This window comes from Podarcis tiliguerta, assembly GCF_965153285.1.
Source record: "Podarcis tiliguerta genome assembly, chromosome: 5".
Taxonomy (NCBI): Eukaryota; Metazoa; Chordata; class Lepidosauria; order Squamata; family Lacertidae; genus Podarcis; species Podarcis tiliguerta.
Genome location: NC_139538.1, coordinates 21,315,628 through 21,328,643, shown reverse-complemented (window position 1 = coordinate 21,328,643; position 13,016 = coordinate 21,315,628). Strand labels below are relative to the sequence as shown.

The following is a 13,016-nucleotide window of genomic DNA, read 5'->3' as shown; positions in this document are numbered from 1 at the left end:
ACTAAACACAGTGAAAATTTCTTTAAAGACTGCAATGAAGAGAACAGAAAACAGGACAGTATCACAATGGAAGAAGCTTCAGGTTGTATTTTCTTTTAAGCTTTTATTCAAACATGATTACAAAAGGTTACGGGATGAAGTCACTGCTCGAAGTCAACAAAGCCCATCTAACTGGCAGAAAAAAAGAGAAACTTATTTGTAACATATTTGTGTTTTGAAAAACAATTTCATGAGCTAAAATGACATTACCTGGTGCACTCATTTTTGTTATTTTATGAAGGAACCATAATCTGTGTTTCCGTTCTGTTTTCTTGTAAAAAATAGTTTCTCATGTTTTCAGGCTATAAAAAAGCAACACCTCTCTATCCAGGCTGCTGAGTGTGACTGGATAGGACTGACCTATCCAAACAATTCTGTCTACTTGGAACCTGTAGACAGCAAAGCAATCAATCCAGACGAAGCGCTGATGGACAGGATGTAGTTTCTGATAAAGCAGCATGTTAAGGATGAAAGCCCAAACACTCAGGATGGTAAGTATATCTCCCAATGCTCACTACCAACGCAACTGCTACAAAAACAGGATGTCGTATAAATAGGGATCTATTATCCCAAGTCCAAGAATGAAATCAAGTACTATGTATCCCATCCCAGATAGCTCAGTTGGCAGGGTGTGAGACTCTTTAAGCTTAGGGTTGTGGGTTTGAGCCTCACGCTGGGCAAAGAAGATCGCTGCATCGCAGGGCGCTAGACTAGATGAATCCCCCCCAGGGTCCCTTCCAAGAGCAGTTATGATACGATAATCTTTATTGTCACTGTCCTATACAGAACAATGAAATTGAAAAAATCTACATCAGACATTCAAAACCCAACAAGCCTGCTATCCCAGCTATCCCAGCCTGGTTAGCCCCCTAAAAACTCTGATACCCCATAATTAAATACACCATACTCCCATAGAGACTACCTTACACTGTGTTTAAAACCAAAATCGCATTTGAATAGAAATTGTTTCTCAGACGGCTAGTCCTAGTCTTTATAACCCTGTACCTTCTTCCAGAAGGCAGAAGCTGAAAGAAATCACTATCTCTGCAGCTTTCTTATGGCACCTGGAAGCACAGATTTGATCCAAGGTGGGAAGAGTGCCCCCAATTATTCTCTCCACAGTCCTTACAACCCTGGACAGCATTGTTTTTTCCCTGACCGTACAGCTCCCAAACCACCAAACCACACACACAGACCATAAGTTAATACACTCTCAACAGTACAATGGTAAAAGGCAATCAACAGGTCCTTTGAGAGATTGTTTTTCCGAGGATTCTCAGAAAATATAACCTCTGCTGTGCTCTCTTCATCAGGTCTTTGCTGTTTTATGATTCTATGTAAGTAGAGGAGCTTGTGGTCAAAGGACTGGCTTGCAATCGCAACTGGAGAGGGAAGCAAGACCCTTGACTTCCATCCATCTGCTCCTCAAAAGCAACCCTCCAGTAGAATAAGCTGTTGCCCCAGTACCTATAGCCCAGTCCTATGGAACAGCTGAGGAATGTGCCACTGTGGCTGAAAAGCAATCCTACCTGGCGCCAGAAAACCTATCAATTGACTCCCATCTAAAGTTAAGCTGGTTGGAGAAAGACCGAAAGGAAGCCACATCTGGAGTAACCTACCCTGAGCATAAGGCCTACACACAGCTCACCTGTACTGTGCAGGACCTTGGCACAAACAGCAGTACTTGTGCCCATGGGGGAACACTGGCCCCTTGAAACAGCTCTAGAATAATGTTAGAAATTACCCAATTGCAACCATGTGGAGATCTCTGGACGCCAGGCTAGCATCTGGCTGGCCTCTCCAGGTTTCTTGAGCAGGTAAGCAGAAGAATTAATCTATTGCATTTATATCCCACCTTTTTTTCCAAAGAGTACATGGTTCACCCGCTCCTCAGTTAATCCCTACAATGACCCTGCAAAGTAGGTTAGGAGGCTGTGAGTGGCCCAAGGTCACCCAGTGAACTTCATGACCGAGTGAGGACTTGAACCCTGATCTCCCAGGTCCCAGTCTGACACTCTTAACCACCAAACCACACTGGCTTCCTAGAGTACTTCTGCTACAGGACTGCTCCATAAATTAAGTATCGTATTTTTCGCTTTATAAGATGCACTTTTCCCCTCCTAAAAAGGGGAAATGTGTGTGCGTCTTATGGAGCGAAAGCAGGCTCCATGGCTTCAGCGAAAGCAACACGAAGCCTTCGGAGCGCAGCGGGTGCGCACCAATCCCTCTTGCTCTACCGGCTTCGCTTCACTGGAGAGGCGCTGCACACCTTTCCCTCTCTGCACGGCACCCCTTCAGCGAAGCAGAAGGAGAAATGGAAGGGGCTCCGTTTCTCCTGCCGCTTCGCAGAAGGGCGCTCCGCAGAGAGGGAGAGATTTGTTTTTCCCCTTGTTCTCCTCCTCTAAAACTAGGTGCGTCTTATGGTCGGGTGCGTCATATAGAGCGAAAAATACGGTATGTGAATGAATATGGGGAAAGTATATGTAACTTAAGAGAAGGATCCGAAATATTTTCCTTGAAGCTTAAATCTGTTTTGTTCTGTATTGTTTGATTTGTTGTTTTAAGGCGTTACAAACCACTCTGAGATTTTCTCTTAAAAATATAAATTAAAATAAATAAATAAAATGAATATAGAAATAAAATGAGTAATAGTGATAATAATAAATTCCCTTGACGAAATAATTGTGCCTAGACATTCTGCCGTGGCAACTGTAACCAGGGTTTAAGGTGCCATTTGGCAATTAGTTTATATATCTGAGTTTAGAATGAGTATCAATGATGTCACAAAAGCTTTCCCACATCAACAGAGGCTCCTTTCTGTTTGTGGGTTACTGGTGGCTGTGCAAAAGGGAAGAACTATTTCCAGAAAATGAAATATTGCAGTTGCCATTAAAAGAATTTTTTTGATTTTTAGAATGCCTACATTTCCAGAGGGTGGGAGAATCCTACGGAGGACTGGAAACTTTTACAGAGATTAAGAACCTGAATGTCCCAAGTACCTCCAGTAACATTCAGTTAGCTGGTCACTGTAATAATTTTTTTAAATAATTTTATTATTTATACCCCACACATCCCTGTAATTTAGTCACTAATAAAATAGTGTCACAATACTGTCCATATATTCTGTTCTATTCTATTATTGGTAGGACTATTTGCTTTGTCCTCATGGTGCCCAGGAACTATTTGCTCTGCAGTTGTGGTGGCAAAGTTGTCTGTTCTTGCTACAACTGTATCCATAATGTATCTGGTTTCTTTGAATTACAGGCCCTGAAACTATATCCCTTGAGAGCACAGCTACAGCACCTGACTTATGCAACCCATCTATCTCGAAGTACTTGAAATTTCTGGAAGGAAAGGATACACGGTGGGATTGAAGTTCTTCAGCAAAAAAAAGGAAGCAATGATGACCAAGACCAGGAAGAGTGTATTGTTGTAGAAGATGGAGAATGTTGTTGCTTCATAGTCTGCTACTTCGTTCTTCTTCCACAAAATTCTGCAGAGGCGAAAGCAGCATTTCAAACAATTTAGGCATATTTCTTTCACTGACAAGTGACCTAGATGCTAAATTCCAGTTTCTGAAAAAATGATTATTTTATTTAAGAGTCAAAAGGAGTATAGTGAAGGCACCTGCCAGCTGTCAATAGGCAAACAGGACGTTTTTTTGGAAACACAGTAATGAGCGCCAAGCTTCCATTAGATTTCCAAAAGCAGTTTTTACACTGTGTGAAAGATTGCATAAAATTTTGGAATTATCAGGTATGGGTGCAACAGGAGAAAGGGAAAAAATTGCTATCTGAATATAGCCTTTGTTTCTAGCTATTAGAGATCTTTTTAAAAACAAACACACACATAACTCAAACAATAAAGCAAGATTGAATCTCCTGCTATGAAATAGTAACTTAATGAAGAATTAGAAGCTTAGGTTGGGAAGTTACTGCCAAGTATTCAATCTAGCACCACTGAAGAGCTTTTTAGGATGATAAAACACTTTTTAAAGCATTTCTAATGCATCAAGTTATATAAAATGGTGAACTATACACAAACCATGCTGCTTTTAAAAAATACTGGTGACATTTGAAACACAATCAGCCGAAAACAAAGTAGGCATTAAGATGGTGGTAATCAACAAGCCAAGTCAAAACAAACACAAAACCACAGAAATAAATCCCTCTTTATGAACAGAGGGGTGTAATTCAGGTTGCCTGCAAACAAAGCTGTCACCTCTCATCTTTCTCTTTGCGCGACATCTTCCTATTGTCTGCTTCAGAGAGCTTTCGAGTTACTTCTTTGGAAACGGCATCTTCCCTCTTCTGGGCTACTCTGAAAGAGAAAGCATTTTACATTCCCGATATTTTGGGGGTGGGGAGAACAGAATAAATTCAAGGATACTAGCCATTTCATAAAATGTCCTCCGCACATCACCCTGAAAGTGCCATTAGGTATGAACTGGAATATGATGTGAAAGACCCACTGCCCATATTGCGGAGCCCCATCTCAACTGTTCCAATCACAGGGTTGTAACCAATGTTAATGGGTTCGTTGAAAAGAATAGCCAGGACTAACTTAGGCCCATTGATGTTTGTAGGTTTACTCCAAATATAACTGTTAGATACAACACAGAGTTCACTGAAGGAGAAACAAACAGTTGGAACCATCCAGCTAGGAGCAGGATGCATAAATATTTACTAGGGTCTAAGTGAGGATAGTCTAACCTGCAGCCCACCCCACAAGGCGTTTTTGGCAGCCCTCAGCAATGTTCAAGATAAAAAAAATCTTTAAGCCTTATTTTTTGTGTCATGCATTCTTAACAAAAGTGCATACATCTGTTTGAGTATTAAATTTGTTTAATAATTAAATCTATTAATTGTGTATTTAATTATATATATTAATTGTTTTTTTAAGTATTACTAAACCTATTGTGAACACTTTAATTTACTATATGGAAATGGAATTCATTGTGTGGCCTGCGAGTTCTGTGTTGAAGTACTATTGCAGGCCGCTTGGTACAAAAAATTGGACCGCCCTGGTCTAAGAAAAAGTACAAGTGCTCTTTCGAAGAAAATGTCCATTCAAAATATTTTTTGTCCAAAATTAAAGTTCATGTAAAGCTACAATATTAACTTTAACGGATATTGCCTAGTTCTGGAACTTTCTTGCTTCATAGACCCTCCAAAGGCCATCTCCAGAAATACAGCAAGGCTGATCTGAAATTGTTTTTAGTAGCCAGGGTGATGTAGTCTGAGGGGATATCACAAGATGCTTGCTACCTCCCGTGCATTTTCCCCATAAACATCATAACCCACCCCAAGTGCTAGAAATATAAACAAACTGTCCAAATGCTTACTTGTGCTTAAGAACAAACTTTACATTCTTGTAGGCAAAAGCCACCAGATATGTACTGACAAGGGTCATAACGCTGTAGAGAACTGCCGACTGAACAAGATCCATGTGCCATATTCGCCAGTAGAGCCCTAAGGAAAAAACATTTTGCAGGTGGTTAAGATTTTTGAAGTCTCCACAGTAAGTGGCACAGCAGGCCGGACATCAATACCTCAACACATGAATGGCTTGATTTGTTCAAGACGTTCTGAACTAGATATACTGTCTTATTGTTAAGGCTTCCTTCTTCATTCAAAAGAATGGTCACAGTTCAGCACTAGAGCATCTGCTTTACACGCAGAACGTGTCTCCAGTTTTAACCCCTGGAAAGCCACTGCCAGTCAGTTTAGCTAGATGGACCAACGGGCCCACCTCTATATAAGGCAGCTACTCATGTTGATTAACTGAACAATGTATCTCCAGTTTACATACTGTTTTGGATAATTTTGTATTCTACCTTCTACCACATATGTCTTCCTTTGCCTGAACAGCAGCATGCAAAATAATAAAGGAAAGGGAATATCTGAAAGCCATCTTTGGACTGACCCAACAACTAACAGAATGTCACATTCACAAGGATGAATAGCTTCAGAAGCATTGTGTGAAACTGATTTCAAGCACATTTGCCTTTTCATTTTACTAACTACAGTCAACGAACATGATAACACCCAACAAAGGTGTAGCAATGCCACCTAGTGGTCTATTATTCTAAATAGTTTTTGAAACCCTTTGCTCTTCAAATCCTTAAAACACACGCAGACTTTAGAAACTTGACCTAGGGCTTTCCACACTTCCACTTGTCCTGTGCCTAGAAAACACAGGTTTGGGCAGTTTACTGCTTGTCTAGTGCTTTCTAGGCACAGGTCTGTGGTTTTGCCTTTGCACAGCCACTTTCCCCAGGAAACCCACACAGAACAACAATCCACAGGAAACTCAGTTGCTGTTGTTCCAATTCAACACTAAACCGCGTTTTACTAGGGGGGAAGTGGATGGGCTAATGGAAATGTAGATGAGCCCCCAATTTTGTTTATTTGTCTCATATCAGCACATTATCCCCTTTAGTGAGAATCAGTGGTATACAGGCACTTCTATAATCTTGCATGAAGCCTGAAGTACAGTGCTACCTCGGGTTAAGTACTTAATACGTTCCGGAGGTCCGTTCTTAACCTGAAACTGTTCTTAACCTGAAGCACCACTTTAGCTAATGGGGCTTCCCGCTGCTGCTGCACCGCCGGAGCACAATTTCTGTTCTTATCCTGAAGCAAAGTTCTTAACCCGAGGTACTATTCTGGGTTTGAGGAGTCTGTAACCTGAAGTGTATGTAACCCGAGGTACCACTGTATATATTATAAGCTGTCACCTTTTCTGCCTCACTCAATCTATACCAAAGAAGTGGATAATATGAACCACATAGCAATGCTTCCATATTCTCTTTGTGATGTTCAAAAAAGAGACATATTTTAATAATAATAGTATTTCTTATATCCCACTGCAATGCGTGTCCACAGTGAATAACAGCTTTAAGGTTAAGAGAAGGCCAGAAGCCACCCTAAAGAGGAAGAAGAAATGCCATTTTAAGCTTAAGAACAATATGGACAGTTGGAATATGTGCCGATTCAAGTTACAAGAAAGGAAATTCCGACTAAACACCAGGAAGAAATTTCTGACAGTAATTGTAGTTTCTTCGTCAAACTCCCATTGTTTTAGGCACATTTTTGTGACAGTACTGCGCCTAAGATTTCAGATTAAAACTGCAGAGTGGAAGGAAAGGAGGACCTTTTTCTGCCTTCCCACTTCCAGCTACTCTCCAGAGACTGGAGATATTCTTAAGAATATTAGGGGGGTGCACAGGGGAAGGGCCAGACCGTGTGAAAAATGAACTTAATATTTTAGCTGCCATTCATTCATTTTCAGCTTTGTATTCTTGTTATTTAAAAAAAGTGCATTGTGGTGCCCGTATCCTAGGTTTAAGGCGCCATTTAGCTACTAGCTTTCCTGTCTCCCGTTTCTAACACTGGGTGGGGCACACCTTCCTTGAGAGGTTTTCAGGCAGAAGTTAAATAGCCTCATCTGTCACGGATGCTTTAAGTTCAGATTCCTGTATTGCAGTAAGGGAGTTGGACTAGATGACCCCAGGGGGCATCCCTTCCAATTCTGCAATTCCGTGATTCTAGGTCGGAGGGCCGTCCGTCAGGGCCTCTCCAGCTGTGGCCCCTGCACTGCAGCAGACGGTTGGGCTGGATGACCTTCGGGGGTCCCCTTCGAACCCCGAAATCCTGCGGCCTTCCCTATCCCGCGCCCCGGGAGGAGCCTCGCGTGGGGGGGGGGGGTAAGATCCCCGCCTCCCCCGCTGCTGACAGAGCATCTCTTCCAGGGCGAAGAGAGGGAGACGTGGCAACCCAACCCTTCCTCACTCACAGATGGGGATGGCAGAGACGATGAACGCGTTGCCGAAGAAGAGCGCCGACGACTTGGCCGACAAGTTGCGGCTGAAATCCTGCAGGAGAAGCTCCTCCTCGGACTGCTGCCGGGCCCCGCCGCTGCTGCCGCCACTACCGCCCTTGGGAGCCATCGCCGCCGCTTCCTTCTGCCTTCCGAGCTCGAAAGGAAGACCAGGACTGACCCCGCGCGGCTGCCGTACTCGCCCACGAAAGCACACGCGGCGCAACGGCCTGGGAGGCGGGACTTCCGCCGACCAACGGCCGCTCTCCTCACAGAGTACTTCCGCTGCCGCCTGTCAATTACACACCACCAACCGCCGCTGTCCCCCGTTTCTCTCGATAGAATTATTATCTCGGAGCTACGAGTGTTTGGATAATAGCAGAGAGTAAGTCAGTGTAACATTAAAAAAAAGAAAGTAATAAGCAAGGAGAACTGGCCAAGCCTCTACATCCGGGTCATCAGGACTCGGCTGACGTGTCCTTTGCTTGGCTTCAGGGGCGGGGCTTGTGGGCAGAGTCTTATTGGCTCTTCTCTGCAGCCGGGATTAAAAAGCGGAGGGGGCGTGGCTTGCAGAGTCTCTGCATTGAATCTCATTGGGGTTTGGCTCAGCTGCAGAATAAACGGTTCATTTGTTATATAGGGTAGCGTTTGTTATATAGGGTAGCGTCCTCTTGGTTTCCCACTCTGAATACTGCTTAATTTGTGTGTGTGTAGGTATCTTTTTTATTTTATTTAGTGGTAGTTATGCTGCTTTACGAAGGAGAAGTTTAGAGCCCGTTTTAGAGCATAAATAAATTGATGTTTTAGATTTGCTTTTGAAAACGGAGCGATGATTTTTGTAACGTCAGAAGTTGGCTTTTGTTCATTTCCATACGCTCCTCCTGTTCTGCTTCTGTCTGTACTGACAGCAATTAGTAGAAAAAGTTACATGTTAAAGATGGCTAGGGGTCTACTAAGTGGGTAGAAGTCTTGAATTGTTGAGATTGCTTGAGAAATTAAGCTGCCCTGTCTCAAGTTTTCCACAACGGGCTGTGCTTTCCCCCTGCAAAAGCCGATGCTTCTCAGTGCCTCGCTTTAAAAGTCTGGCAATAATTGGGAGCATAGGGAGGCTGGAACAGAGGTTTTCATGTAAGACTCTGTTCAGGATATTCTTTTGCACTTGTATAGTGTTTAGGATATTCCAGTGTATCATGAGCAGACTTTTCCAGCTATCCTGTATCTGTGGTTCTTCCACTCCTCTTTGCCCATGGGGATCAGTGTGATCTGTGCAAGGGTGCAGTGTGGGTGGTGAATAAATAAAATGAGTGTTTTAAAGTAACTGTACTGTGTTGACTCGCAATATTAGGTTGCTACTTATCTGGGAGTATTCCCTATTGAACTCAATAGGGCTTACATCTGAGTAAGACATGTAGAGCCATTGTGAGGAACCATTGACAGTTGTACTCTTGTTTTGATATCAGTTCCCATAGCACTGAAAGCACAATGCTGTCATGGCTGAAATTAATGATTAGTTGTTGCTGAAGGTGGTGAACAACAGTACAATACTCCTTTTTTAGTGAGGAATTATTGCCCGGAGGAAGACTGACCACCCATTTTTTTATGCATAGACGTGATATTATTTATACCCCGCTCATCTGGTTGGGTTTCCCCAGCCAATCTGTGTACATCTGGGACTGCTTGGATTTAGTATGCAGTTAAACAGCAGTATACCTTGAAAGTGAGCACTGTTTCTTAAAATGTACTCTTAGAGAATAAATTTAATGCCTTGGGCCTGCAATAAAGTAGATTTCTGGCATCTGGAGCTGTTGGCAGTCCTTTTTTTCTTCATGCTTGAAACAAGCTGACTTCAAAACATGCCTTTGAAGCTGACTTGTTCCAGCCAACTCTTAAGATTAACTACAGTTAACTACAGTTTAACTACAGTTTAGGATTCAGACAGAATGGTAAACTACAGTGAATGGAAAAACAGTAGCAGAAACTTCCATTCTCCTCATGGTCACTGGAGGAAGCAAGGGGAGGGAGAAGCCTTAGGCTTGCTGAAACTCATTCCTATCATCACAAGCCAAGGTTTAGTGTGAAATTCAACCAGGCCTTATTTCTAGTTCGGTAATATGGGCAGATACCCTAACGAAGCCCATATGTGGAAACCCTATAGTGGGCACATTATATGCCATATTGTATTTACGATTTTTGATGCCCCAGTTTGATGCCTTGCATCTGTTTCCAAACTATTAGTTGCTGGGGACAAAGCCTGATCAGTGTTTCCTCCCTTCTCATATGCCAACAACAGTCACAATGTCAGGCTGCAAGTCATGTTGACTTGTGCTGCTTTAAGGTTTTAGGTTTCTATTGTTTGTCTTGTAAATGCCTTAGGCCTGTTGGTATGGGAGGGGTTCCCCAGTGTGAACAAAGGAGTTCGTAACAGGATTGGTTCAATGACAGCAGGGATATTCAGATGCACTCTCTGATTGATCTGATACACACATTAAGATTTTATCTGCAACCTGATGAAATTCTTGTCGCTGGGGCCTTGGAGAGTCGCTGAGTGGGGAACAATGCTTCAAGTGTCTCGTGACTCACAGCGAATCCCCACAAGAGTCCAAAGGCTGCAACGTGTTTAGAAAACGTAATCAGATCACGGTTCAGCTTGTGTCTCTAATACGTTTTTAGCTGTGTCAGAAGATTAATGTGCTTCTCACAAAAGGGACAGGCAGGGCTGAATCACGTACTTCATGTGAGATCTTAAAGCCTTCCTGGATGGTGTAGAATTCATAGGACAAAATAGTAATCCTTGATATGGTTGTATCCTTAATTGAGGCCTTAACTTGTAACCATGAAAATATTGGTGGTATATGTGTATGGATTTACAGGAGAGGGAAATGCAGATCTGACATGGGATTTCCCCAGTATGGAGGACTAGTACGTAGCCTACTTTGAGGATATGTTTTTGTGTATGCAATATCTTCAATATCATCTTCCTATGTGAGCACACTGTCTCATGCCCAAACATTCACCCATTCAGTGTTGGATAACATGTGAGTGCATTGTGCTGTCGTTAGCCAACATGAGGGCCTCACCATACTGCTGGACTACAACTCCTCTCCTCCCTGGCTGGGGCTGATGGGAGTTGTAGTCCAAAAATATATGGAGGGCACCATATTGGCTACACATGTGTCCTGCTGTCCTACACAACAGATGTGATCAGTTGGCTGTTCCCTTCCCTCAAAGGCTTACCACCCACAGCATGGGATCCCATTTTTAACAGAGGCCATCTTTGCTAATAATTTGTTTAACTTCCAACCTGTTCATAAGCATTGCTTAAACAGATAGGCCAATGGATAGAGAGCACACATTTCAGTGAACTAATTAATATGAAGCTAGAACTCTCATAACCAGTAACAGTTACAATGGTTTCAAAAGTTCAGAATGTGTTTGTCTTGAGTTGGTTTTTATTTACCTTATTTTTGGGCTTATTTATTGGGGCCAAAATTTGTAAAACTACTGTTTTTCTAAAAATCGCTGTGTTCTGTATGCGAAATGACTACTTCTCTTGTCTTGTCTGTATGATAACAGTGAACTGCTCTGAAAGATATCCAAAGCTGCCTTTGACATCACAAATTTGTTCATAAAAAAATTATTGAACTAGCTTCAAGAGAAGCACGTTCTGCAACTGTGAGACACCCACGTCTTCATGTTCCCTTGCTGTTCAGTTATGGAACATTGATGTTCTGATGGTACCTTCAATAAGGCATCCTTGGCTGATCTTAAAGGTGATAGAAAGGTTCTCACTGAAGACAGGTCCTCATAGCAACTGCCAGAGCTGTTGATTTAGCCAAGCTTAGGGTGTCTTAGACACATTCCCTGAAGGGCTCGAGTGACCTAATCTCCCTTTAGTCACTGTTCATGGAGGGCGCAGTCCCCCATGTAACTAGGACCTTGAAATCTTGCTGGCTGCAGCCAGTGGCAGAGCTTCATGCTCCGGCACCAGGGGGCAGAGAGCAGGCAGGGGCGGGGCTGGCGTGCCGCCCATAGGGGCGTGACACGTATCCTGGGGGCGGGACGTGGTGCCCGTAGGGGCGTGGTGCCCAGCATGGGCAGGGGGGCAGCCACGATTGCACCCCGCCAGGATCGTGCTGCTGGGGGCCGTGCGCTCCCCCCGCACGCCTCTTCCTCCTCCAGTGTCTGTAGCACAAATTTAGGGCTAGCTTGTGAGGGAGACAGTTCAATGAGCAGGAGCCTCAGCTCACAAAGCCTCACAGAAAGTACCTGGTCAAGCTGAATATCTGGGCACATCTAGGACCTGAGCTAGGCCAACCCAGCTCACTTGCCTCCTATGCACGTAAGCAAGGTGCAGATCTTCCAGTAAAAATGTAAGCTTTTTTTAAAAAATACAACAACGGAAACAAAACCAAGCCTTGCAGACACTCAGCTGAAAGGTCATGAGATAAGTGTGTCACCCGTACTATCACACAAATAACACTCTGCACACAGGGTAGAAATCATAGGTGTGTTCTGAATACAAGAAGCTCCTGTCTATTGGAATCAGTTTGGTTCCATTGGAGCCAAGGTAGCCAGCCTGCAAATGCTGAGAGAGGCAGAAAGGTATGTAAACCAGGCCGTGAGGACATAAGAAAAGCCCTGCTAGTTGCAGCCAAGGCCGATACAGTCCAGCATCCTGTTCTGACAATAGCTAACAAAAATGCCACTGAGAAGTACACATGAAGAACTTGAGTGCAGCAGCACTTTGCTCACCTGTGATTCCCAGCAGCTGATATTCAGAGGCATACAGCCTCCAGCCTGGAGGTAGAACATGGTAGCAAAATTCATTGTGTGAGTTGGAAGTATCCAAGTAGTGCTATTCTGCCGTCACAGAAATTAGGGTGTAGGGGGAAGGAGAGTGTCGTTTTGATGAAGAGGGAAACAATCCTTTAGAAGAGACCCATTCCTTGGCTAACCAACTGATACCCTCTCACCAGAGATACCGTATGTGGTAAGGGTCTAGTAGTTTGTGGTAGTCAGTGATTTGAGCATTAGGAATACAGGAAGATGAGTTTGTGATCAGTGGGACAGGTGGAACATGGCAATGAGTGATTGTACATAAATGATTGCCAGTCAAAGATTTCAAAGGAATGTAGTGTGCCATGTAGGAGAAGGTC

General features: G+C 43.4%; 1 protein-coding gene across 1 annotated transcript; it reads right to left on the bottom strand.

The window, feature by feature from the left end:
- Positions 1-83: 83 nt before the first annotated feature.
- Positions 84-8,113, bottom strand: SSR3 (signal sequence receptor subunit 3). Its single transcript, XM_083443042.1, has 5 exons — positions 7,837-8,113; positions 5,384-5,510; positions 4,261-4,359; positions 3,401-3,532; positions 84-484 (listed from the first exon to the last, which is right to left on the bottom strand). The coding sequence occupies exons 1-5, from the start codon at positions 7,988-7,990 to the stop codon at positions 418-420; spliced, it is 579 nt and encodes a 192-aa protein (XP_083299168.1). The 5' UTR covers positions 7,991-8,113; the 3' UTR covers positions 84-417.
- Between the last annotated feature and the right edge of the window lie 4,903 nt (positions 8,114-13,016).

Coding starts and splice junctions, on each gene's coding strand:
- SSR3 (XM_083443042.1), bottom strand. CDS start 7,990: ATGGCTCCCAAGGGCGGTAGTGGCGGCAGCAGCGGCGGGGCCCGGCAG. Junction 4,360..5,383: donor AAGTTTGTTCTTAAGCACAA/GTAAGCATTTGG, acceptor TTTCTCTTTCAG/AGTAGCCCAGAAGAGGGAAG. Junction 485..3,400: donor AAGAACTTCAATCCCACCGT/GTATCCTTTCCT, acceptor CTGCTTTATCAG/AAACTACATCCTGTCCATCA.